Raw genomic sequence first — 27,095 nt, 5'->3', positions numbered from 1 at the left:
GAGGTACCCGCTGTGCAGTGTAGGTTACAGGGGCAGCCACCTTATACACCACCTGAGGAGGACGGTGGGGGATCTGTCTGCAGTGAGGGGTTGGAAGGGGATTCATTTGATAGCGAGACAATGGACATCCTGACCCCTCCAGAGAAGTCCCCATTGATACCTGTGGAGGAGATCAGAGAGTTTATTCACTCCTCCGTTGGTGCAAAGCATCGGCCTAAACTAGCCTCGCTTCGCTGGCCTAGCATGCCGAGGCTGGTGAAGTCCCTGAGGGTCATCCTCAGACGGAAGGGGAAGGGGAAGGGGAACAGGAATTCTGTGTCAGGGAATGACAGGCGGCAGCTGAAATCCTTCCTGGATGACCTGGTGCGGGACATCAGGATGAGGAGCAGCCTCGCTCCTTCGGGAGATGGTGGGTCACAGGGTAGCGATAGCAGTCGGGCCCGGAAAGCAAAGGATATTCTCGGTTTTCTTCGGGAGAGTGCGGCTGAGGGCGCCATCGCTCTCCGTGGGAAGGGTACTGGTGCAGAGGCCTAGTGTGCTCCCGACATGAAGCTTACCATAGCTAGTCTCAATGTAAACGGTAGCAGGGGCTCTCTCCGCAGGTATAACAATCTCTCAGTCCTCAGGGACGGGAGATACGCGGTGGGTTTCCTGCAGGAAACCCATACCACCCTGGGGGACGAGTCAGCTTGGCTCTTGGAGTGGCAGGGCGGGGTCTACATGAGACACCTTAGCTCCAACGCTAGCGGGGCGGCGACCCTGTTGGCCCCAACCTTTCGGCCAGAAATGGTAGGAGCCCAAGATGTTGTGTCCGGCCGTCTGCTCCACCTGGCTGTGCGCCTCGATGGTGTACCGCTGCATTTTATCAATGTGTCTGCTCCGAGGCGCGGGGTGATGCAGACGCGCCTATTCTGTCAGCTGTCCACCTTGCTGAGTTCCATCGACCCGGGGGACTGAGTCGTCCTCGGGGAAGACTTCAACTGTACCCTCGAGGTGGAGGACCGCTCGGGCCTCCAACGCAACCCAACATCGGCGAAAAAGTAAAAGGAGCTAGTCGGCTCCTTTGACTTGGTGGACAGCTGGCGGAATCTTCACCCTGACTCTAGCGCCTTCTCCAGAAGATCGAGAGAGGGGGGTTCTCGGATAGACCGCCTGTATATCTCTCGGGCTTATGTCTCCCGCGTGTCGGCTTCCTCCATGCGGCCGGTGTCGTGCTCGGATCATCACCTTGTGTGGATGGAATTTACTCCTCTGCACCCTAGGGTGGGATCCGGGTATTGGCACTTTAACAACCGGCTGCTGGGGGACAGCCGATTCCGGGATTCATTCCAAGCGTTCTGGGCCGCCTGGAGAGAGAGACGGAGTGCGTTTGGCTCCCTACGGCTGTGGTGGGATGTGGGCAAGGCCCACATCCGGTTTTTATGTCGGGAGTACACCAGGGGGTCGACGACGAGGCGGGGCTCTGAGATTGAGCGGCTTGAGAGAGCGTTGCTTGACCTAGAGTCCCGTCTTGGTCCGACCGGTGGAGACCATCAAACGTGACAGGAATACCAGGAGAAGAAGGACGCACTCAGGAATCTGCAGCTTCAGCAGTCCCGAGGTGCGTATGTGAGGTCGCGGATCCAAATGCTGCAAGATTTGGACCGCGGCTCACCCTTCTTCTACTCGTTGGAGAAGTGGCGGGGAGTTCAAAAGCAGCTGGTGGAGCTATTGGCTGCTGATGGCTCCTCCACCAAGGATCCTGACGAAATTATCAAAGAAGTCCGCACTTTCTATCGGTCCTTATTCTCACCGGATCCGTCAAATGTGGGGGCGTGCAGTGAGGTCTGGGAAGCTTTGCCGAAGGTCAGCCCAGATGCGGCAGCGCGTCTAGACGCTTCCCTGACTGGGGAGGAGCTGTCTGCTGCCCTTCGGCAACTCCGGAGGAGTAAATCCCCTGGGTTAGATGGTCTGAATGTAGAGTTTGATCAGGCTTTTTGGGATGTCCTGGGGGTCGATTACAGCCTTGTTCTAGGGGAGAGCCTAGCCACCGGGGAAATACCCCTGTAGCCCCCTGGGTCGCCTCAGGCTCGTTCAGCTCATTCTCGTCTAGCGGGAGCAGCCTTCGGCCCCGCCAAACTGGGTAATCAGCTGGTGTGGATGCTGTGTGATGTCCCCACCTCGCCCAAAAAACAGACAGTACACCATATGCGATTAAATGAGTACAATTTATAAAGGTTACTATAACTAAGTGATTAATAACAATACAGTATATATGAAGGAAAAAACTAAGGAAAAGGCGCCAAACTTATCAAAGTCCAAAGCACTTCGTGCACAACCGTTGGAGCTCATTTACTGAAGTCTTCTGGCCACCATTCGATCCCCTCCGAACTCCTCGACTCGCAGCTCAGGACCCTCCGAGTGGTCAACCAAGCACATCTCGCTTCATCCCCCTTCCTCGGACTATCTTCTGGCTCCGGACCCCCGCTTGGGGTCCGTTCCTCGCCCAGTTTACAGCATCGCGTCCTCTCTCTCTCAACCCCTCGCGCCGATCTGCCCAAAAGCCCGTCAACAATCGCTTACAGACTCAGAAGAAAGAACAACATTAATCCCCAATTGGTTTACAAAGGAATACAATTCTCGTTATCAGTAAATTTTAACCCAAACAAGCTTCCAGCACTCTCTCGCAACAAAGAAGCATTCCTGCTTTCAACAAAACAAAGAAGCCCTTTTGATTACATACACAGTAACAAAGAAAAAAGAAGAAACCCCCTTGACTCTCACCCCCCACCAAATAAGAGTCATGTCCTCATGACTATTAAATAACTCGCCACCTTTCCTGCCAACACATCGTAACCCAAGCAGAAACAGTGACATCTCCTCCCCACACAGTAAACCTCACGCCCTGTTCCTCAGGCGCTACATAGGCCAACTATCTGGGAGTTCCCTAACCCTTCTGAGACCTCCGTAGCCCCTCACCTAAACCCTTCAGGCTCGGACATAACTGGGGATACCTTGGGCCCACTACAAACTCCTCTCTCAACCTCTCACTCATGCCCCACACTGCACACAGCTAACCCTCCCCGCTACACGTGATTCAGTGGGAGAAGGGCCAAAGGTCTCTTCCTCAATCGAGGGAAAGTCAGCAAAAGGCAGCATGTACCACACATCCAGCATATCATCCATCGAATCTGTATTCTTCCTCATTTCTGTGATCGGTAGTTGCTGTTTGTTCTTCTCCAAACGGAAACACGTGGCCTGCACAGCTCCGGCTGTCTCTTCAGCCTCCTGCAACTCTCGCCACAGGCTCAGCAGTTCTGACTCACGCATCCCGGCTATCTCAATCGGGGACGCAGTTACTCCATCAGCTTCTTCCACCCCGACCGGAAAAGCAGCAGTTAAAGAATGGTCAGCCTCCAGTTCAGTATTCACTGCACTTCTCTCCAGTTGTTCCTTCCTCATGACTTCTTCCAGATCAACTTTCAGGTTTTGCACTTCATTTGAACTGTCGATGGTCATCTTCAGGTTCCCTTCAAGCTTCCGCTTCCCTCTTCCGAGATTTGTCAGTAATTTCTTCACCTCCGCAAACTCCCCTCTCCAGATTCTCAGTTTGCTGTTGCCCTCAGTCAGACAACTCTCTTCGTTCTCTCCAACTTGTAAGTCTTCCAAATGGTTCCAGATCACTCTCTCCAGTCTCTCCGTCTTCATTTCAAACCTGATTCCGTAGAGACAGTCACCCACGAGCTGCGACCTTCGCCAGCCCTGGCACGTGTCCAGAAAACACTTTAACTCTGTAGTTCTCAGCCGCTCCTGCAACGACCTCACTTCATATTCTCCTGAGGCAGATCCAAATACCAAGAGATCATCCACATACGCCAAAACTCCAAACGCCTCCACGTCCCCCATGGTCTACCACATGCCCCTCGGGAACGTTGCAAGGGCTCCGGATATGCCCTGTGGCATCTGTTCGGACCGTAACACTCTTAGGGAAGTTATAACGGCCGTCTTCTCCTTGTCGGCCCCACTCATCGGGATCTGGCAACATCCACCCCTCAGATCCAGCACCTTAAACCACATCGCACCACTCAGACAGGCCATCACCCCTTCGGCCCTCAGGGCCGTATTCTGGTCACTGACAATGCGCCTCTTCAGCGCAATATAATCCACACACACGCTGCCTACATCTTCCACGGCTTCAGGGGCCAATCGCCGCAATCTCTCTCTCTCTCCGAGGTGTCTTCAGCTGTCAAATCCCCTCCGTCGTGGTATTTCGCAGCGTCCACTTAGAGGGTCTCACCATCAGATACTTCCCCCAGGCCGTACCACCACCGGCTCTTGTTTGAATTCGGTATCGGCCCAATGCTGCTACACACGTCCGCACAAGCAGCTCGAAACTCTGGGTGTATCGACAATGCCTCCTCCGGGCAGGCCCCCAAGCGCACCAGCAGGATATTGGTTCTCTCTAGAACAGAAACACTGCCCGTCTCAACAGTGTCCGGACACATGAGCATTAACGATTCATGAACCTCAGTCTCCTCCACATTTGCCTCAAAGAGCTCCATTTTCACTGACCAACAACCGTCGTCTGGATAATCACCGGCTCTGGTACCCCGAATCTCCAGTGTCCTCAATGTCGTCAAGGGTAAATGCTTCCAATAACGGTTAGGAAACCCACAAAGGCACACCAGCTCTTCGCTGCAGACACAATTTAAAGAGGGTGATCACACAGCCTCCACAGAAATCAATCCGGACGAGCACCTCACAATGTAACCCCCTGGGTCGCCTGAGGCTCGCTCAGCTCGTTCCCGTCTAGGGGGAGCAGCCTCCGGCCCCGCCAAACTGGGTAATCAGCTGGTGTGGATGCTGTGTGATGTCCCCGCCTCGCCCAAAAACAGACAGTACACCATAAACGATTAAATGAGTACAATTTATAAAGGTTACTATAACTAATTGATTAATAACGATACAGTATATATGAAAAAAAAAGAAAAGGCGCCAAACTTATCAAAGCCCAAACCCCTTCGTGCACAACGGTTGGAGCTCAATTACTGAAGTCTTCTGGCCACCATTCGATCCCCTCCGAACTCCTCGACTCGCAGCTCAGGACCCTCCGAACTCCTCGACTCGCAGCTCAGGACCCTCCGAACTCCTCGACTCTCCAAACATCTCAGGACCCTCCGAACTCCTCGACTCGCAGCTCAGGACCGTCCGAACTCCTCGACTCGCAGCTCAGGACCCTCCGAACTCCTCGACTCTCCAAACAGCTCAGGACCCTCCGAACTCCTCGACTCGCAGCTCAGGACCCTCCGAACTCCTCGACTCGCAGCTCAGGACCCTCCGAACTCCTCGACTCGCAGCTCAGGACCCTCCAAAGTGGTCAACCAAGCACATGTAGCTTCATCTCTTCTCCTCGGGGTACCTCCTGGCCTCGGGCCCCCGCTTGGGGTCCGTTCCTCGTCCAGCTTACAGCATCGCTTCCTCTCTCTCTCACCCCCCCGCTCCGATCTCCCAAAGCCCGCCAACAATAGTTTACAGTCTCAGAAGAAAGAACAACATTAACCCCAATTGGTTTACAAAGGAATACAATTCTCGTTATCAGTAAATTTTAACCCAAACATGCTTCCAGGACGCTCTCGCAACAAAGAAGCATTCCTGCGTTCAACAAAACAAAGAAGCCATTGTGATTACAAACACAGTAACGAAGAAAAAAGAAGAAAACCCCCTTTACAACATGATGAAGTTGTCCTTTGCGGGGCACCAGCGATTCGCTCTTCCCTTCCTCCACCATTGATGTTGATCTCAGTCCAATCGGTTCTGTGTCCTGAAAATCCTCCTTCACTCCATCTTACCGTCCCCTTAACATTGGCAGAGTCCCCCTTGTCCTTACCTGCAAACCCACTAGACATCGGTGGCAGACTGTTCTGGTTAGAGTAATGAGCAGTGCTGGGATAATGAGGCCAGCTCCTTTGGCAATGGGAATTCCGGGCATGGCCAGGTAACATGAGTAGACTTGTCCAAGTGTAGTCAGCCTGGATCAAGCCAGTTCCCTGTGCGCTGTAGGGATTGTGTCAGTCTCCCAGCCTCCCGACCGGCCATAACTGCACATGCTGTGTGGAGCTGCAGCTCCCAGTGGACCGCATTAGGGATCTGCGGTTGCTGCTCGATGACCTTGGTCTGGTCAGGGAGAGCGAGGAGGTGACTCCCGAACGGCCATAACTGCACATGCTGTGTGGAGCTGCAGCTCCCAATGGACCGCGTTAGGGATCTGCGGTTGCTGCTCGATGACCTTGGTCTGGTAAGGGAGAGCGAGGAGGTGACTCCCGAACGGCCATAACTGCACATGCTGTGTGGAGCTGCAGCTCCCAATGGACCGCGTTAAGGATCTGCGGTTGCAGCTCGATGACCTTGGTCTGGTAAGGGAGAGGGAGGAGGTGATAGAAAGGAGTTAGAGGCAGTTGGTCACAGCGGCGCCACGGGAGACAGGCAATTGTGTAATAGAAGAGGGAAGGGGAAGAGTCAGGTACTAGAGAGTTCCCTGAACATTAAGTACTCCTGTTAGAGTACAGGTGCGGGGGGGCTGACAGTCTACCTGGGGGAAGCAAGTCTACCTGGCGCAGAGTCCGGCCCTGTGGCTAAGAAGGGTAGGGAAAGGAAGAGAAAGGCGGTAGTGAGAGGGGACTCTGTAGTCGGGAGTTCAGACAGGCGATTCTGTGGACGCAGGAAAGAAGGTCGGATGGCATTTGCCTCCCAGGTGCCCGGATCCGGGATGTTTCTGATTGTGTCCACGATATCCTGCAGTGGGAGGGAGAGCAGCCGGAGGTCGTGGTACATATTGGTCCCAAAAGGAGAAGAGGTCCTGAAAACAGACTCCAGGGAATTAGGAAGGAAGTTGAGAAGCAGGGCCGCAAAGGTAGTATTCTCGGCATTACTGCCTGTGCCACGTGATAGTATAGGAATGGAATGAGGTGAAGGTTAAATGCGTGGCTGAGGGATTGGAGCAGAGGGCAGTGATTTCTGGATCATTAAGTCTTATTTTGGGGCAGGTGTAACCTGTACAAAAAGGATGGATTGCACTTGAATCCCAGGGGGGACCAGTATCCTATTTTGGAGATTTGCTAATGCTACTGGGGAGAGTTTAAACTGGATTTGTTGGGGGGGGGTGGGAACTGCGAAAGAGGCGGTTGGCTCGCAAATAGCGGAAGCTTGGAGACAATGTGTGAGAAAGGATAGGCAGGTGATAGAGAAGGGACACGCTCAGACCGACGGTTTGAGATGTGTCTGATTTAACGTAAGGAGTATTGTGAATGAAGCGGTTGAGCTTCGGGCCTGGATCAAACCTTTGATCTATGATGTAGTGGCCATGACAGAGACTTGGATGGCTCGGTGACAGGAAAGTGCAGGGTTTTAAATGTTTCAGAAAGGGCAGGGAGAGAGGCAAAAGAGGTGGGGCGTGGCACTGTTGATCAGAGATAGTGTTAAGCTTGCAGAAAAGGTGGACGTCATGGAGTGATTGTCTACGGAGACTGTGGGTGGACGTTAGGAACAGGAAGGGGTCAATAATTGAACTGGGTCTTTTATTTATAGGCCGCCCAGTAGTAACATTGATATCGAGGAACAGGTAGGGAAACAGATCGTGGCAGGTTATAAAAATAACAGTTGTCATTGTGGGAGATTTTAATTTCACAAATATAAATTGGCATCTCCCTAGAGCAAGTGTTTTAGATGCGGTGGAGTTTGTTCGGTGTGGAGTTCTCCGTCGGTACGTTCCGATGAGACAGGGAAGTTATGGTAGGGTTTGGGAGCGAGGAAAGTTTGCCTGTCGACCTCTGTTTTGAGACTGGCGATGAAGATCTACCGCAGAACACTTATCTGAAGTATGTGTCCGAGATGCGAAGGGAGCTGAAAAAGGCTGATGAATTAGCTGAGGTCTCGGCTCCCAGGCAGAATCAAAGAAATAACAGGAGGTATGATCAAAAAGTTAGGTTCTCCTCACGCATGCATGCAGAATGAGTACTCATAAATATCTGGGGCGACCTGGGAAGCATAAGTTGTTTGGCCGCTGGGAGTTGCGCCCTATGTAATGGAGACTGGGGTGTCAAACGTACCAGTGTTATGCACGATACCAGAGCATGGGAATGGATTCTGAAACGGAACATCTGGGGCAAGAGTTGCCTCAACTGGACCCTACACTTAGTAAGAGGACTCTGCGGCAACGTGGAGAGATTGAATGTCTCAGAGGATGAGGAAAAGGGGTTGTGGTATCTGCTGCATTTCGCCAACTCCCCAAAATGTGAGGAGGAGATTCCTAACCTTTCCCACACTGAGGCAGGTGACCTGGTCGGGGGGTGGAGGTTGTGGCATTAGCAGTGCTCAGACAGGCTTGCAGCTGGACCAGGAAGGGGGTGTGGGCTCCACGGTAACTGGGGATGAAACTGAGCAGGGGGATCCGGTTTGCAGGAAGGCACGAGTGATAGACTGGGGGAAGCCTCGTCATGTACACCAGAGGTATCCCTAGGAGTGTATGAAACTGAAGGAATAGTTGATGGGACAAAGGGGTCTCAAAGAATCAGGAGACCCCCAGGTAGGCTTGTCTATGTAGCATCAGGGGAACTGAGTGCTACGAATATCCCACGAGGGAGATATGTCACCACCCTTTACGAGTGGACTAGAGTTGCTGACATTAGGAAATTCTACTGAAAACGGTTTTATTATTCTGAGATGACAAGTTGACAAGATGACAAGTCATGAGGACATGACTATTTTGGTGGGGGGAGAGTGTAATGCCACGGTTCTTACTTTTACTGTTATGCTGTATGTCTTTCATATTGGCTGTTCTGTAAAAGCAGCTTGCTTTCAGCTTGTTTGGCTTGTGGTTGAACATAAGAGATGAGGGAACATGTGCGCCATCCGATTCGGAAGGTTGAGTTAAGGAGATGATTCTCTGGTGAGGGACACTAAGGTTGGGCTTGGGTTTTGTTCTGCGGGGGATGGGGAGAGAAGACGCTGCAGAGAACCGGTCGAAGCATAGGATCCGGTGGGAGAGCCGCTTGTTCGAGATGGGTTGCGAGCGACGTGCGGAAGGTGGTGTGAGCTTTCAGCTTGACCGAGGACCCAGCGCGTGAGTGACAGAGAAGTTCAAGATGAGCTCCAACTTGTGCACATTTGAATGTTTAATTTGGATTGGGCAGTTTCCGTTTGTTACTCTTTACTAACCTTCCAGTTAAGTCGAGATTCATAAGCATAATTCCTTTAATCGTATGCAGCGTGCAGTCTGTTATTTGTAACCGGATAGCAAATTACACAGCATCCACACAAACCGGGGTCTGAGGTGGGTTCGAGCCGTCTCAATCTCACCGGTTCGGCGGGAATTGAGTGTGCTCTCCTTAGACTTCCGCAGCCAAGGAAACGGTGGCGTTTCACCCGTATATCAGTGCATGTGGCCAGACACATGAAGATCAGAACTTAACCGGAACAGGGAATTAAAGTGGCAGGAACTGAAACGTCGACGATAAGCAGGAGCGGTTCCTCACCCGCCTGTCGTTTGTCCAAACCACAGGCGGCGTGTCTTTAAACGTTCCACCGAGTACACAGAAATAACAGATGTACCACTCCATTACTGTTTCCTCTGGACGGAGTGACAAAAAACTGTGTGAACATGGAGCATCGATATTTACAGCACATTACAGGCCCTTCGGCCCACAGCAGAGAGACCTACTCTAGAGACTGCCAAGAATTTCGCCAGCGCTCAGCCCGCTATTTTGCTCAGCTCCATGTTCCTGGATCACAGTGGACGGGCCTCATCCAGGACCAGGACTTAATGGTGGCGAGGGCCGAATCGTTCAGAAAATCAGGTAGAAATGTTCCCTTAAAAATGCTGAAAGTCGTGGAGTGGCAGAGAATATAAAAAGAGTTGTGAAGGTTGGTGGAATCTTGCTGACTAATAGAAATTGAAGAGCATGAAGACCAGGCCAATGACACCGTGCTGAATTCGGAAGGGGTGTGGGGAGCACATGCAGAGGAAATAATTGAGATGCAGAAAGGAATTTCTTTCCATTGGCAGAGGGACGGAACTTCAGAGAAACCCGCGTGGAGAAGATTCCAATATTGGAAAAGTACAGCGGAGACATGGAAACTGTGAGAATGGAATACAGCTTCAAACGAGGAGTATGACGGTGGGGAATGGATGTAGGAGGCGGGGCTGAGGAGAACCACAGAGTGAATACAAGGGACAGAAATGAACTGACTCATACTTCCAAACTGAAGACAGGATACAAAAGAAAGGACACAGAGAGAATTTTCCCCAGGTGAGGGGTTAGGAAACGGGATGATTTAGAACTGTGACGGGAAGAATACCCTTCAGCAAATGTCGAGTCCGTTTGCAACGTTTTAACCGAGGTTCCGCGGAGGCTCAGTCTTTGAAATACTTCATAATATTCATTTGTTTATATAAATCGATTTGGTTAGATGCGGAAACAGAAAAAAAAAACTTCTTCGTGGGAAAATATTAGCCGTGACAATGTCTCATTAAGGAATCGCTTCTGCTTGTATTTCATATGTCCATCCGGATTTCCGCGAATTTTCCCAGTGTGATCCCTATTCCCCAGTTATTACCCAGGAGACGATGCTCTATTTGCCCCGTTTCGTTCTCCTGGAATGCATCATTTACGTGTCCTTTATCACTTGGCTTGCAGAATTTCAGTGGGTGAGTTTTTGTCGGGAAGCGGATCTCGCCCAGCCTTTCACTGAGCCAATGCCCAAAAATGGAAGGAAAAGACAGGCCACTGAGCGGACGGGTGTTACTGCGCAATTCTCACCTCAGGCAGCTGAAGGATGGATGTCCGCGGTGGAGGGAGGCCCATGCGGGAATGACTGAAAGAGCGCTGAACTCTGGGATCATGGGACTGATCTGGACGGGACTTTGGAGTGATTTCCATACAAGTGCATAAATTCTGAACCCAGCGTTCTCGATAAAGCTGTGCCGTTAGTCATGAAAACATCAGTCTTTAATTTATTCCCCAAACTCCTTTTACAGTTTGTGGCTCTTAAATGCATTTTTCTCCCTTCTTCACCGATTCCACATCGCTCCCATTATCACTTCATTTCTTGAATATTGAGATCAGTTCTCTTTATATCAGTGTGGGAATGTCATGCGGGAAAATTCCGGTTAACAAAATTGTTGTATATACAGCCCGGATGGTAGTCCATCTAAGCGAATAATGAGTTAGTGTTGTCTTGTGACAGGGCCGTCATGTCTCAGAAATATGGCTGTGATGTTAAAGGAATAATCTCGGCGATCTAACGAAGCAGGAAGGTAGAGGGAGTTTGGATGGGCGTCAGTAATGTTTCTAAGAAGGCTCCCATGGCAGATATAGGGACGCCAAGATGAGATGGCAAACTAGTTACAATACTAGCTCGGTAAATGGATGCAAATGATAGTGTGCGTGTGTCTCTCTCTTCCCGGACGCCGGCAATAGGCGGCGAGTGTAGATTTGCTGCTGTGTCCTTCATTGTTTGCAAAACAGTATGTGAAACAAAATGTGACTTAATGCACTTTGTGAAATAAGATTCTGGGACCTTTGTAGGGTCGCTTTTCGTTGTAACCTTGCAATGCTGGGTCATACCTCTACGAATGCAGTGGGACAAGTGGACATTACAAGGGGTTTTTGTTATACTTGCATTGTCCAACAAGGCTTTGAGTGATGGTAAATCAAAATTCACCGGATTGTTTCTGGACTGTGGGGAAGGGAAAAAACTATAAGGAGAAGCTTGATTGATTGAGATAGAAAATAAATTGAAGGGTCATTTTAGAAGTTTACACAATTATGAGGAGGTGTATATTGTACGGATAGCCAACAACTTTGTCTTTTCCTACGTCAGTACTAGCTAAAACTACAGGCACATGCAGACACAGATCTGAATACATTATGTTTTCGCCCAGTGCTGCGTGGTTATGTCTCCAGCAGATGTGATAAAAACATAATGGAAACGTGTCCGGATGGCGCTTGGTTGACGAAGGTAGCGAGGGATACCGGCTGTATTATGGCTCTGGGGATTAGCTTAGTTCTCCATCGTCGAGCTGGGGCAGAATCTGTGCAATATTCATCCCCCGCTACAATCTACAAGATGGTGGCTCTGTCACAGCGTTGACCGCAGTGGCTCTCCACTGTCAGTGTAAAAGTCACTGCGATTGCTCCAAATGAGCCCTGAGTGTCAACGCAGCTGCGAAGCGGAAGGAGTGAATGAAATCCCGGATACCGGGATTGTTGATGACGTCACGCTGTCAAGGGCGCTCCTGCACGGAAATGGAGTTGAGTGTTATTTTATTCCAAGGCAATTTAATAGCGAGACCCATTATACTTAAACGCATAAAACCGAGATGAACATCGCGACCCAATGACGGATCTCAAAGCGGAGAATTAGTTGTTGATGAACTTTTGACCTTTAGGAACATGTGCTGTGCTTTAACTGTGTTTTTTAATCAATATTAAAAACCAAGTCCAAGGAGATTTTAACACCCGCCGCATTTCTTGTCTAAACTGAGCCTGGGTCGCTGTGTAAATGCAGGTGTTGGTGCAGGAGCTCAGGTACATGACCATGCAGCCGGCTTCAGTGGCGACATAGGCGGCAGAGTCGGTGTAATCGCCGTGGTAATGCGCGGTTCCTGCGAGTCCGGTGGTCAGAAAGCTCACGGCGGCCATCAGCCACAACAGAATGAATCTGCCGGACACACTGAAGAGTAAAATGATGGATTTCCGGCGGCCTTCCATCTCCGGATCTTTCTGCGCCTGACTGCTGTGAACCCGCAGTCCGCGGCTCACCTCACTGTCAGGCAGTTAAACAGAGAAAAAGGTATTATAACCGTTAAAATACTCTGCCGAAAGGAGAATGTGACTCCCACAAGAGACGTCATGAACCATGAGCTCGGCTGACAGCCCCATTGAATACCGTTAACTACATACACAGGTTTATACTGAAATAGACACGGGACGCTCTGTAAATGCATCAGGAACGGCACGGTTATAATGCCGGCAACAGCTGTCCTCACTGTGCAATATTTCGCTCTAAGCTTCCGACAGCAGATCGGGACAAAGCGATCGCCGGTGAACAGGACAGTGAACCAGACCGAGGTTTGCAGGCTGGTCGACGTGAAGTACACGACGTCCTTACAAGCGGATGTGTAGGTCAGGAAGGAGGATGGAAACTGGCGCATGACGACATGATACCCGATTACACAGAACGTCATCACCAGGAGATCTGCCATTGCCATGGCAACCACGTAGTGGGATATACATTTGGAAAGGCCGCAATTCCCTCGGGAGCGGACCGCCATTGTCAATAGGTTCGCTAGGGAAAGAATCACAAATCGTGAGTTACAAACAGGGAGAGGAGCAGTGTTTGCGAAGTCCAATGTGAAAATACTATTCCGACAGTGATCGGTAAAATTACTGGCGAAGTAATATTTTAAAAATATTTCAATAGAGACTGGAAACTCCTCATTCAGTGAAGTAAAACGGTTCGCAGCCGAACTGCGCATTTGCTCCGGGTTAAGCTGCTGACGGCATGCTCTCGGTTTCACCTTGGCGATGTAACCGAGAGGGGCAGAACCTCTGCTCATTCGCCATCACAACCCAGAAAAACTGAGATCACCACCTTCTCCCATACCTCCCTTGCGCCCTACATCCCCTACCCGTGGGATCGTCATTTCAATGTCTCTTACCCTCGAAACTCCATTCAGGCACCAGCTGTCGGGAATGAGAGCCGGGACAGAGCTGAACCCGGCAGCTGCAGGAGGGCCGGCTGATGTGAACTCGACAGACTCCACTCAACGGAGCTGTCATGATTATTGAGCCAGTACTGCCCCGGACTAAGTGGGGTCGTGCTGCTCTCGGTCACCAGGCCCAGGGTGCGTTTAGACAATGAATGAGCACGGGGCCCGTTGAGCAGAAATGGACTTCACTGACTCGTCCAGTGTCGCCTGTACACAAACTGACGGAAACTCAATAGTTTCAGAAATGTCGATCAGTAAATAAGCTCCTCCTCTGGGATATATATCTGCCCTCTTGATCGCATTCGTTATCATCTTGCAGGTGAATTATTTCAAATCCCCAGCTGGACATGCTTGTGATAGCTATATTTAATATAATTCCCAACTGGTACAGGGAAGACATCTTATCAAAGGTTTGATCGAAAAGCCTAAAGTGGCGGGGCGCGGGGGAGTGGTGGGGGGGGGGGAGAGAGAGAGAGAGAGAGAGAGAGAGAGAAAGAGCAGAATTCATCTTGAAACTCCACTCTCAATTATGACAGACTGGAGGGTGCTGGTACAATCCACAATGATCCAACAATTCGTACTCTTCTTCAAAAATAAGTTATATCACAAGATTTATTTCAATCCGTAACTATGCGTGGTTGCCAATTTACTCCTGCCAGCGGGGAGGATTGGAGAGAGAGACAGAGAGAAAGAAAGGGAGTGCACAAACAGTAACAGCTATTGTCTTGCAAACCTTCCTTTACGATTTTGATCAGTCGATGCGTTGTTGTTGTGGCCATTCAAGTGAGACCCCTCCTTCCTTTAGCTGGACCGTTCCGTGGTGGACTCGTCACCCAGGCAAGGGTGGACGCACACACAAGCCCCAACCGGCCTCGCTGTAAACACTGTGAGTTAAAATTTACCTATCCTTCGTCCGGTCTCCGATGTCCCACACTGTCTCGTGGGTTTCTGATGCTCACTAGCGTGTCTCCTGGTGCGTCTGACGGGTGTCACTCCAGACCTCCCTTTTATCACCCACTCACGGGGTTTCAAGTGTCAATCAGTTTTGAATGACTTAGCCCATTAAACCAGCCCACTCGAGTTGTCCCCTGAGGGAGTTCAATGAATTGCATAGTATCAAGTAAACAATCCTTCTCCAAAAGACAATAGCAGTAAATCAATGGCTCCTCTCCTCTTTTGTCAGTGGGAGACGTTCCACCTTGTGTAACTCTTATCTGTCTCTCTCTCTCTTTCTCTTTCATGAGCTGTTATCAGTAACAGCCGCCCTGGCAGGTTTTCTTTTGTCTCTCTTACTTCCTTGTCAGCAACATCGAAATCGTAGCGATTTGCGATTCTCCAAAGGGGGCAACTCTGCACCCTTCTGCCCATCAGAGTTGTTCATCCTACGTTACAATATATGTCACAAATCTCCACTTAGTATTGATCTGAGGTAAAACCTGTATAGAAAACAGCGGAAAGAAAAAAAAAACAAGAAAATGAAAAAAAAAAACTATGTACAAGAAGGGAGTGATTTTTATTTTAACAACATATTCATTGATTTCTAAGAATAAAACCTGGCCTATGAGGCATTATGTAGTTAACCCATTTTACCCAGTATGAATCAAATTGTTTCAGCTTACGATAAAAAGATGCTGTTATTTTATCCATTTTGAAAATATCTATTGTAATTTCCATTCATGCATTTAAAGTTGGGCTCCCCTGTGATAACCATTTCCTAGTAAGAGTCTTTCTACCAGCCACCAACAGTATATTCATTAAATATTCATCTCTATTAAACCATTCTTGAGGTATAGACCCATATACCCCAAATTTATGGTCTTTCTCTCTAAGGGTCTTTCACATTTAAAGATGTCTTGTAGGGCATTGCGTATCCCCCTCCAATAGTCTTTGATACGAGGACAGTCCCAAGAATATGATAAAGATTTGCATTTTGATTTCCACAATTTCACCAGCGAACAGGGAGGTTACTATCATAATGGAATTTCTAAGAGGGTATAATAAAATATCTTATCATGTGATTTCCATCCGAACTCCCTCCATTTCTGTGAACTGCTACTCTTCCATTGATAATAATGGACATATTATTGTCCATTCTTCCTCAGATATAATTATCCCTCATTCATTCTCCCATTCTGCTTTAATGTATGAAGACGACTGTGTTTTAAGATTTCACAAAAACTTATACAAGTTTGAAATGATTCTGCTACCGTTATCTGAATTATATGCTTTTCTAAATAGCTCTATCAAGCATGTACTTGCCCTGGTTACATTTTTAAGCGTCCTATTAACATATTGTCGCATAAGTAAATATCGATAAAAATCTTGTTTTTCTAATGTGTTTCTCTTGAAGCGTTTCGAAACTGAACAGTGTTGCTTCTTTCATTATGTTGCAAGGAACTGTTATTCCTTTAGCTGCCCAGTCCTTAAACCTAGCATCCAGTTTATTTGGCGTAAAATCCGAGTCATATGCACACCATTTAATAATTGCAATATTTCCCTCTAGATTATATTTTTGATAGTAGTTTTCTATATTTTAAGAGTCAATTTCACCCATGAGTTATCAATAGTATTTATTTACCTTTGCAGGTTGTTAGCAGCCAAAATTGCTTGTATGGGGATGGGAAGTACCCACTCCTCAAAGTTTTTCCACTGAGCGTCATATGATGGTTTGCACCAAGATTTCACAGTTCTCAACTGTGCTACAAAATAATAATCTCTAAGAGAAGATAGGCTCCATCCCCTTTTCCTTTGTTGATTTCAAAGTTTAAGAAAACCTCTAGGCCTTTTACCCTGCCAAATATTCCTTGATAACATCTCGTTCCATTCATTGAATTGATTTTGATTCATCTCTATTGGTAGTGTATGAAAGAGATATAACAGGCTGAGCAATATATTCATTTTAATAGACTCAATCCTTGAACTGAGACTAAAAAAATAGAAATCAGGTTCCATCTTGCCATATCTTCCTTAATTTGTTTTATATAAAGGCTAATAATTACATTCTGACAATTTTGCCAAATTTTTTGGCATAATGATGCCCAAATATTTGAAAGACTCTGTTTGCCATGCCCGAGGTATCGACTTTCAATTTCTTTTGGTGGGCTATAGTTATATGAAAGTAATTGGGTTTTATCTATGTTGATCTTCTATCCTGATAATTGACCATATTGTTCAAAGGATTGCATCAATTTAGGTAAAGAGTATGTTGGTTGCCCTAGATAGATCAAAATGTCGTCAGCTTAACAAGCCAATTTATGCTCTGTCACTTTAATACTATTTCCCCTGATATCTTCATTTTGCCTGATGTATTGAGCTAATGGTTCCAGACACAATGCGAAGAGTAGCGGTGACCATGCACAACCCTGTCTCGTGCCCCTTTCTAGAGTAATACTATTTGATAAATATCCATTGATTTTAATCCATGTCATACAGTTATGTCTTCAGCAGGACAGTAACATCTGGTGAGCTGTTATGTCCGCTTGGGACAATCCACGCCGACAAAAAAATAAAAACTAAAAACAATAATGTACAAAATACAGGACTGCACTTGATCTAGCTCAACGGTGAACAGCTGACTGCAGCGATCGCAGAATGAGTTGTACAAGTCACCACCTGAATTTCGTACAGACGGGAAACTTCAAGCATGCATTCTTAGCAATACATATTATTGAATGATCAGGGTACGCTCTGACATAATCTCTTTGGTCAGCTGATTGTGCAGAGGAAACAACGTCATCATCATGGCCAACGAAGGGCGCGGATTAGTAATGACGCGGTCAGCATGGCTAGAAATGATACCATCAACATCTCAGCTCAGTGATGGTTTAAGAAGCAGTGATAGCCTCAGCGTGGCAAGTGGCAAGTGACAAGTGTTAATGAAAGCGCAGCGCAGACCATTCTGCTTATGTAAAGGGAGAATCTATATGAACAATAAACCAGGCCCCGTACTCGTTCAAACATATCAACACTACTGTCAACGTGCCTGCTTTGTGTCAGATGACGTGCTAACCCAGTCCAGGTGGTGGCGCTGCAGTCGCACAGAGAGATGAGGGCGAGTGCGCCTCCTGGTGAGCTTGGGAGCATTCATCAGACTGTTTCACATCAATTCCCACTTACAGAGACATCTTTGTTCTGCTCCTTTTCTCTTATTACAGCAATATCTACAAATCTTTTGAAAATCTCTCAGAAAATATTGTCTTATTTTTCTTGCACATAAACATGTAGATGGACGTTTCCCGTAAATCTGCAAGTGCCTGAATATAAAGGGTTAACGGCATCGCTTATTGCCTGCAATGAATCTGATTAGGATTGTACAGCAACTCTCCTTTGTTGTTGATACACAGCATGGTTCAAACAGCAGAAACATGAATATTTATTGGAAGCATTCAGCGCATTATAGTTTTTTAGATGTTAAGTATACTAAACGTATGTATACGTGTGAACAGAAAAGTTGAAAACAGTCAGTCATGTAAGTCGCGATATTCTTAGGTCCCATTCTCCGCAGCCACTGAATACAAGGTGCATCTCTTTTCATAATTTATACTCTTTATCCAGTGAACGATGGCCGGATTTGTCTTCGTGCAGACAGACCAAATGAAAGAGCGTAAGAAGCCTTGCAAATAAATCAATGACACCAAACGTCATTTAGATTTACGGAAAGAAAACAAAATGTGCCGAGAAAGAAAACATTCGGATAGCTAGGTCGCAGGGTGCAGACGTTCTGGTCCCCGGGGTATTCAGAAAAACAGAACTAGGAGAGAAATCACAGCGCCGTTGACGATGACCTCTGGGTACACACTCGCCGCAGGAGTAGTTACAGAATGCTGGAGGGTGACAAATGTTGTTCCTTTGTTTAACGCTCCAGAATTCTGAGAGGAAGTACTTACTGAAACTTCGAGAAACCTCCAGTGATATTTAGTAAACCTCTATGATCGGCAGATTGTTTTGCCCTCAAAAGGAAGGGACTGAGAGCAAATGGAGATCATTGAGCCTGGTGGTCGATGGGCAGTCGTGTTGCGCGGGGTCTGTTCTGGGTACCCTGCCCTTTTTGGCTTTAATACAAAAGCTTTTTGCGAAAGTGGAAGGTTTGCTTTTCACGATTGTGGCTGACCCGAAGACTGGTCGTTTTATGATTAATGTATTTGGTTGTCGTAGCTTAGAGCGGACCATGAATAGGAAGTGAAGCTGGGCTGAGAAGTGGAAGTCGACGTTCAATCCGGAAAAGTGTGAAGCAGTGCGCCGTGGTGGGCCGAAATACAAGGAGAAGTCTGGGATTATTGACAGGATTCTTCGCGGTGAGGAGGTACATACGGGACTTGGTGACCACGTGCACAGATCAAAGTTACCGCGCAAGTTGATAACGAGGTTCAGCAGGTGTTAAACCTCCTCATTCTGGGGACGAGGAGATAATGCAACAGCACCACAAATTCTGTTTAGACCACACTGGCAGAAACGAGTTCAGTTCTGGCCCCACATTATTAAAGAATCCCAATAGATAGGCATTAACTTGGAATAGATGATTAGGAGGATTAGTTCTTGCTTAGCCAGACGGTGGCGAATCTTGTGCATACACTTCCCCTCTCGGCTGTGGAGGACAAGTTATGGATGCAGTATTTAAAGCAGAACTTGTTAGGTTCTTGGTTAGTCAGGGCTTCAAAGGTTTTGGGGAGAAGGAACAGAATGGTATTGCGAGCGATATCAAGTCATCAATGATAGCATGTTGGAGCAGAATAGGCCTCATATGGCCTCATATGATAGAAAGGGTTTGGAAGCCTTAAATAGGATGCAGAAAGTATTTACGAGGAGCAGGTCTTATGAAGAAAAAATGAGCGCCCTCGGTTTTTTCCACGATAAGTGTTATTGATAATTGAACAGCGAGCCATTATCGAGGGCGTTAATGGATAATGTGAGGGATATAGTAGTAAGCTAATTGGAGGAAATTGGCGAGGGGATGTCAGAAGAACGTTTTTTTTTTGTTTACACAGAGAATGTTGCGGGCTTGGCACATGCTGATGTACGTGGCTGAAAGATTACGGGAGTTTCGGCGACCCATGCGTGAAAGTAAAATAGAGGATTATACAGAGAAGTCGTTTGTTATATATTGGAGTAGGTTCCAGTGACGGTGGGACCGGTGCAGAAGAGACGGACTAATGTCCCAGCGGGAAGGTATGCTGGTGCTACATGCAAGGTAGGGGTTGGGTTTGGAATTTTAATAACCAGGGGAATGGGAACCAGACTGCCAGATCACAGAGAACTCGCCTAGTGAGGCATTCCGGGTGGAACTGGGCGGAGTAATGGGAAAGCTCCGCCCACGTTAACGGGGCTACAATGCAGACCACACAACTGTCCGAAGGTTTTCGAGGAATAAATTAGCAGAGATTGCAAACTGTTGCAAGAAAAAAAAGGTGATATAACTTTCCAGATTTTGACTGGAAATTCTATAAGTAGAGTTTGTCAGATGTGTTCTGAATAGTTTAGTTAATAACTGTAAGACCCAAACGTGAGGGGGTGCGAGAGAGAGAGAGAGAGAGAGAGAGAGAGAGAGAGAGAGAGAGAGAGAGAGAGAGAGAGAGAGAGAGAGAGAGAGAGAGAGAGAGAGAGAGAGAGGAGAGAGAGAGAGAGAGAGACAGACAGACAGACAGACAGACAGACAGACAGACAGACAGACAGACAGACAGACAGAGATATGTTGTTTACATTGACGCGATCAAATGCCCGTGTATACTGAACCCTTGTGTTCCCTATCGCCCAATGAAAGCACCTCTGTCAACCTCGGAATTATACAGCCTGCGACTCGTTCCTCACAACTCAACATGAATGCAAACTCCCAAGAGTTTCATGATCAGAAGCGGACGACTGCTTAATTCAGAAACGCTTCTTCCCCTTACAATTACATTATTCCTCCGAACAGGGACAGGTCCTATCGATGGCCTGAATGCTTTTCTCTCTGGCTGATTGTCAGACCAAATCCAATTTAAAAAATACAAAGCTAACCCAAGGCCTGCGTCACCATTCAAATGTCGGAACTATGCAAACTTAAATCCTTCTTCTCCAGTTCCCGGTAACCCATCTTTCGAATATTTATCAATTTCCACTCGGCCTCCGGATCCGTCAGGGGCAGAGATTTCCAGACATTCACCTGCCACTGAGAGAAGACATTTCCATTTACCCACCTTCTCAAAGATGGAGCATTTATTTGGTAATTATGTCGCTTTGTTAGTGACTGTCCCACGTGCGGAAACAATTTAGTATTACACGGAGAGCAGTACAGTGAGGGATCAGATCGTTCGGCCCATCGTGCCTGTGCTGGCCTTGTTGCCAGATTACTCACGACCCACCCACCTGCTCATGATCCATCTGCCTGCACTTGCTGTGTGCTCATGCCTCTAAGCCACCAATAAGGCATCTGCTTCCATCACCCGCCGAGGGACTATTGCTCCAGCTACAAACCAATCACAGTGATAAAACTTTATCCGGCACATCTCCTTTTCACTCCCTGCGCTCACCTAATATTTAGCACTTTCCTTGTCCAGAACCTGTCATAGGAACTGTTTGAGAAAGATCAGAACGGTAGTCCTTCTAAATTCTGGGTAGACAAACCCTAGCTGTGTCGGTTGCGGTTGGGACCCGGATTACTGTTCAGGCCCTGCATTGGAGTGAGTGTTCAGACCCAGTATGTGGGTTAGTATTCGTCCCCTGCATTTGCGTTAGTATTCTGACCTGACATTCGCGCTGTGTTCAGATTCTGCATGAGTATCGCCTTCATAAGAATACCATACTTCCGCCTGGTGAATCGTCTTGCAATGTCTATGAACAGTATTTTAAATCAGAACAAGAATCAGGCACACTTTCATTGGCATATGTCGTGAGATTTGCTAGTTTGCAGAAGCAATGCACTGCATTCGTTAATTATTTAAGAAAAAGTATAAAATATCATGAATATATAAATTAAGTGAAACAGGCTGGAAAAAAATCTCGAGACCATATGCCCTCTGCACTTTCCCCTCGAACTTTCGCTGCTCTCTCCTTTTCATCAGCTACAATTCCTTTGCCATTCAGGCCAATATATCGGTCACAATCGAAACTTGGTCTACAGGGCGCCAGGTGATATGACTGGACTGTAGTAAAAAGGAGTAAATCCATTCAGCTTTCATTTCATTTTGCTGAGCCAGTGTGCCGTGTCAATGGAACCATCAACAGCTTAACTCCTGCCGAAAACAACGATTCAGTTAGAAACATAGAAAGACAGAAAACATAGAGCTCAATACAGGCTCTTCGTCCCACGAAGCAGTGCCGAGCATGTTCCTATCTTAGAACGACCTAGGCTTTACCTTTGGCCCTCTATTTTTCTAAGCTCCATGCAGCCATCCAGGTGTCTGTTTAAAATCTCTATTGCTTCCGCCTCCAACACCGCCGCCGGCAGCCCATTCCACGTACTCACCACTCTCTGCATAAAAAAACTTACCCCTGACATTTCCTCGGTACCTACCTTCCAATCATCTTAAAACTGTGCCCTCTCGTGCTAACCATTTCAGCCCTGGGGAAAAGCAGCTGACTATCCACACGATCAATGCCTCTCATCACCTTGTACACCTCTATCAGGTCACCTCTCATCCTCCAACATTCCAAGGAGAAAACGCCAATTTCACTCAACCTATTCTCATAAGGCATGCTCCCCAATCCAGGCAATATACAAATAGATCTCCTCTTCACCCTTTCTATGATTTCCACGTCCTTATTGCAGTGAGGCGACCAGAACTGAGCACAGTACTACACGTGGGGTCTGACCAGGGTCCAATATAGCTGCAACATTACCTCTCGGCTCTTAAATTCAACCCCACGACTGATGAAGGCCAATGCACCCTACGCCTTCTCAACCACAGAGTCAACCTGCGCATCTGCTTTGAGCGTCCTATGGACTCGGACCCCAAGATCCCTCTGATCCTCCACGCAGCCAATAGTCTTACCATTAAAGCTACATTCTGCCATCATATTTGACCTACCAAAATGAACCACTTCACAGTTATCTGTGCTGAACTCCATCTGCCACTTCACAGCCCTGTTTTGCAACCTATCAACGTCCCATTGTTACCTCTGACAGCCCTCCACACCATCCACAACACACCCAACCTTTGTGTCATCAGCATATTTACTAACCCATCACTTCTTCATCCGGGTCATTATAAAAATCACAAAGGGTAGGGGTCCCAGAACAGATCGCTGAGTCACACCACTGGTCACTGACCTCTATGCCGAATATGACCGGTCTACAACCACTCTTTGCCTTCCGTGTGCAAGCCAGTTCTGGATCCACAAAGCAATGTCCCCTCGGATCCAATGCCTCCTTACTTTCTCAATAAACCTTGCATGACGTACCTTATCAAATGCCTTGCTGAAATCCATATATCCTACCTCTACTGCTCTACCTTCATCAAAGTGTTTCGTCACATCCTCACAAATTGCAATCAGACAAGTAAGGCACGACCTGCCTTTCACAAAGCAATGCTGACTATTCCTAACAGTATTACGTCTCTCCAAATGTTCATAAATCCTGCCGCTGAAGATCTTCTCCATCAACTTACCAAACACTGAAGTAAGACTCACTGGCCTATAATTTCCTGGGCTATCCTACTTCCTTCCTTGAAATAGGGAACAACATCCGCAACCTTCCAATCCTCCACAACCTCTCCCATCCTCATTGATAACGCAAAGATCATTGCCAGAGGCTCAGCAATAACCCTCTCGCTTCCCAGAGTCGTATATAGTACACCCCGTCTGGTCCCGGTTATTTATCCTACTTGATGCTTTCTAAAAGCACATCTTCCTCCTTAATATCTACATTCTCAAAATTTTGAGTCCACTGAAATTCAACCCTAAATCGCCAAGATCCTCCTCCGTAGTGAATATTGAAGCAAAGCATTCATTAAGTACCTCTGCCATCTCCTCCGGTTCCACACGCCCTTTTCCACTGTCACACTTGATTGGTCCTATTCGCTCACATCTTATCCTCTTGCGCTTCACTTACTTGTAGAATGCCTTGGGGTTTTCCTTAATCCTGTCTGGCAAGGCCTCCTCATCGCTCCTCTGGCTCTCCTAATTCCATTCTAAAGCTCCTTCCTGCTCGCCTGATAATGTTCCAGATTCCTATCATTACCTCGTTTTTAGAACCTTTCGAAAGCGAATCCTTTCTTCTGCTTGACGAGGTTTACAACCGAATTTGTACACTACGGATCTTATACCCTACCATAAAATTGCCCATTATAATTAAAGCAGTCAAATGTGCACAAAGTTTTAGCTCAGATCATCCAAACGCCGGCAGCGTCCTTGTACTCACGGCGCCGAAAGAACTTTCCGTCTAGGACCCCGTTGAAACGCGCATTCCTCTGGGATCGAGTCCTGCCGCTGCTTCTCTCGGCCTTCCTCTCTTTTCGTCTCCCGCCGAAGAAGCCCTCGTCTCGTTTAGTGTCTGTTACAAAACCTCCCCGCCCAGGTTTCTTAACAACTGTCCACCTACTGATTGACTGAGCAGACATTTCTGAGAGAGGTACCTGGAGGAATGAAGAGACAAGCAGCAAGCGCTGAGGACAACCCTGCCATCCCGAGGGAGCAGCACCTGTCTCTGTCACACTCGGAGACCGAGCCGCACTTCCCGGTCCCCGGGCCGGATCACTGCGGCCCGTCATCGGAAAAGGCGGAGCTGAATGGACTGCCGAGCGAGAACGTGTCGGGAAGAATGAACGAGCCTAAAACATGGAAGAAGGACAAGGCCGTTCCGTCCTCTCTCCTCTTCTTTCCTCCTCTACCAGCTCACGTGACAAGTTTATGAATACTACTTCCATGCCAGATGGATAGACTGGTTGAGTGGTGCCGCACAGCAAGACAGCAAGAGGAAGGAATTGGTCGTGGACTTCACAAAGGAGAATTCAGGGGAACAGACACCCGTCCCCCTCGAAGTGGTGAGCAGCATTAAGCTACTCGGCGCGAGCATCTGAGAGAATCTCTGCTTGGTCTCACATATTTATAATTTCACGGAGAAAGCCACATCAGCGGCTGCATGATATCAGGAGCTGGAAGTGATCTGGCGTGTCACGAAGGACGGTGACATTTCTACAGACGCAGGGTGGTGGACGGTGTCGCCAGAGATCGCAGAGGATAGTAGACACAATCACATCCGTCAGCGGCACTGGCCTCCACATCAAGGAGTCGAAGCACACTGCAGTACAAACGCAGGCCTTTCGGCCCAGCTAGTCCGTGACAAACCATTAATCTGCATAGTCCCATCACCCTGGACCTGGAACATAGTGAGCCTCACTGCCTCCCATGCTTATTCATTAATTATTATTATTATTATTATTATTATTATTATTATTATTATTATTATTATTATTATTATTATTATTATTATTATTATTATTATTATTATTATTATTATTATTGTTGTTATTATTATTATTATTATTATTATTATTATTATTATTATTATTATTATTATTATTATTATTATTATTATTATTATTGTTATTATTATTATTATTATTATTATTATTATTATTATTATTATTATTATTATTATTATTATTATTATTATTATTATTATTATTATTATTATTTTTTGCATTTGCGCAGTACGCTCTCTTTTGTGCACTGTTTGAACTCACCGTCGTCATGGCGCTTCACTGATTCTGTTATGGTTATTAAGACCGTAAGACCATAAGACAAAGGAGCAGAAGTCGGCCATTCTGCCGTCGAGTCTGCACCCCCGTTTCATCATGAGCTGATCCAATCTCCCCTCCTCCGCCTTCTCACGATAACCTTTGATGCCCTGATTACTCAGATATCTATCAATCTCTGCCTTAAATACTCTCAATGACTGGACCTCCACTGCCGCCCGTGGCAACGAATTCCACAGATTCACCACCCTCTGGCTAAAAAAACAAGTAATTCGCATCTCTGTTCTGAGTGGGCGCCCTGCAATCCTCCAGTCATGTCCTCTCGCACTAGACTCCCCCACCATGGGAAACAACTTTGACACATCTACTCTGTCCATGCCTTTCAACATTAGAAATGTTTCCATGAGGTCCCCCCTCATTCTTCTAAACTCCAAGGAGTACAGTCCAAGAGTGGTCAAACGTTCCTCATATGTTAACCCTCTCATTCCTGGAATCATTCTAGTGAATCTTCTCTGAACCCTCCCCAATGTCAGTATATCCCTCCTTAAACAAGGAGCCCAAAACAGCACACAGTACTTCAAGTGAGGTCTTACCAGTGCCTTATGGAGCCTCATCACTTCCCTGCTCCTATATTCTATTCCTCTAGAAATGAACGTCAACATTGCATTCACCTTCTTCACCACCAACTCAACCTGGAGGTTAACAAGGGTATCCTGCACGAGGACTCCCAAGTCCCGTTGCATCTCTGAACTTTGAATTCTCTCCCTATTTAAATAATAATCTGCCCGTTTACTTCTTCTACAAAAGCGCATGACCGTACACTTAGAAATGTTTCTATGAGGTCCTCATCCCCTCCTTATTCGTCCAAGCTCCAAGAAGTATAGTCCAAACCCGCTCATTCCCGGAATCATTCCAGTGAATCTTCTCTGAACCCTCTCCAACGTCAGCCCATCCTTTCTTAAATAAGTCCAAAACTGCACACAGTATCCCATAGATTTTTTGAGAATCCCACAGGAAAATGTATCTCAAGGATATATATTTTAACATAAATATACTTTGATAAAATTCCTTGAAGATGATGGAGCCGGTGAAGCTGAGTGAAGTTATCCGCTCCAGACTCGTCACCACCTTTGATGCGACCTGCGGCAGTGTTGTCGTCAGCCAACGTCAACACGGCATTCGAGCCGCGCGAGGACGCGCAGTCATAAGCGTAAAGCAAGGAGAGCAAGGAAGAGGATTTAATTTAATGTAACAAAGAGAAGCAGCCATGATGAGATGTTACAGAGATCACCTAAGCATCCTGGTATCGTGTAGAAATCAGGATATGCGAGTAAAGATGTCGCACACCCTCCATTGGGGCGACTAAGAGAGTTCACGTGTGATTTTTTTTTAAATTGAGAGTTGAGAAGATAACTGAAGATGCAGTGTGCGCTATGGGCTTTCACTTTGCACAGTTTCCAGAGAGGTGAGGTAATTAAATCCGGATTCTCACCTTGTATGGTAGAACTGTCCAGTTACAGACAAACGAGTGAACGTCCCTTTTAGCGGGGTCCTCCAGAAGCACAGCTCTTTAATAGGTCAATGGAATGAGCGGTGAGATAACCACCTTTCGCCAACTCCGTACGTCGATGGTCCATATGTGTTGAGCCCCACCAGATCTGGAGAGCCGGGATGTTTCA

The 27,095-nt window shown here is 47.3% G+C and overlaps 2 protein-coding genes across 2 annotated transcripts in view; both read left to right on the top strand.

Moving 5' to 3' along the window:
• The window catches only part of LOC132388543 (uncharacterized), a 40,668-nt gene extending 34,473 nt beyond the window's left edge, over positions 1-6,195 (top strand). Inside the window, exon 7 of the mRNA XM_059960906.1 lies at positions 6,040-6,195. Within this exon, the coding sequence (XP_059816889.1) occupies positions 6,040-6,195 (156 nt within the window). The remainder of the gene's footprint in view (positions 1-6,039) is intronic.
• The window catches only part of LOC132388545 (NACHT, LRR and PYD domains-containing protein 12-like), a 318,834-nt gene that overhangs the window by 30,585 nt on the left and 261,154 nt on the right, over positions 1-27,095 (top strand). The window lies entirely within an intron of this gene.

This window comes from Hypanus sabinus, unplaced genomic scaffold, assembly GCF_030144855.1.
Source record: "Hypanus sabinus isolate sHypSab1 unplaced genomic scaffold, sHypSab1.hap1 scaffold_343, whole genome shotgun sequence".
Classification (NCBI taxonomy): Eukaryota; Metazoa; Chordata; class Chondrichthyes; order Myliobatiformes; family Dasyatidae; genus Hypanus; species Hypanus sabinus.
This window is presented reverse-complemented; position numbering and strand designations above follow the sequence as displayed.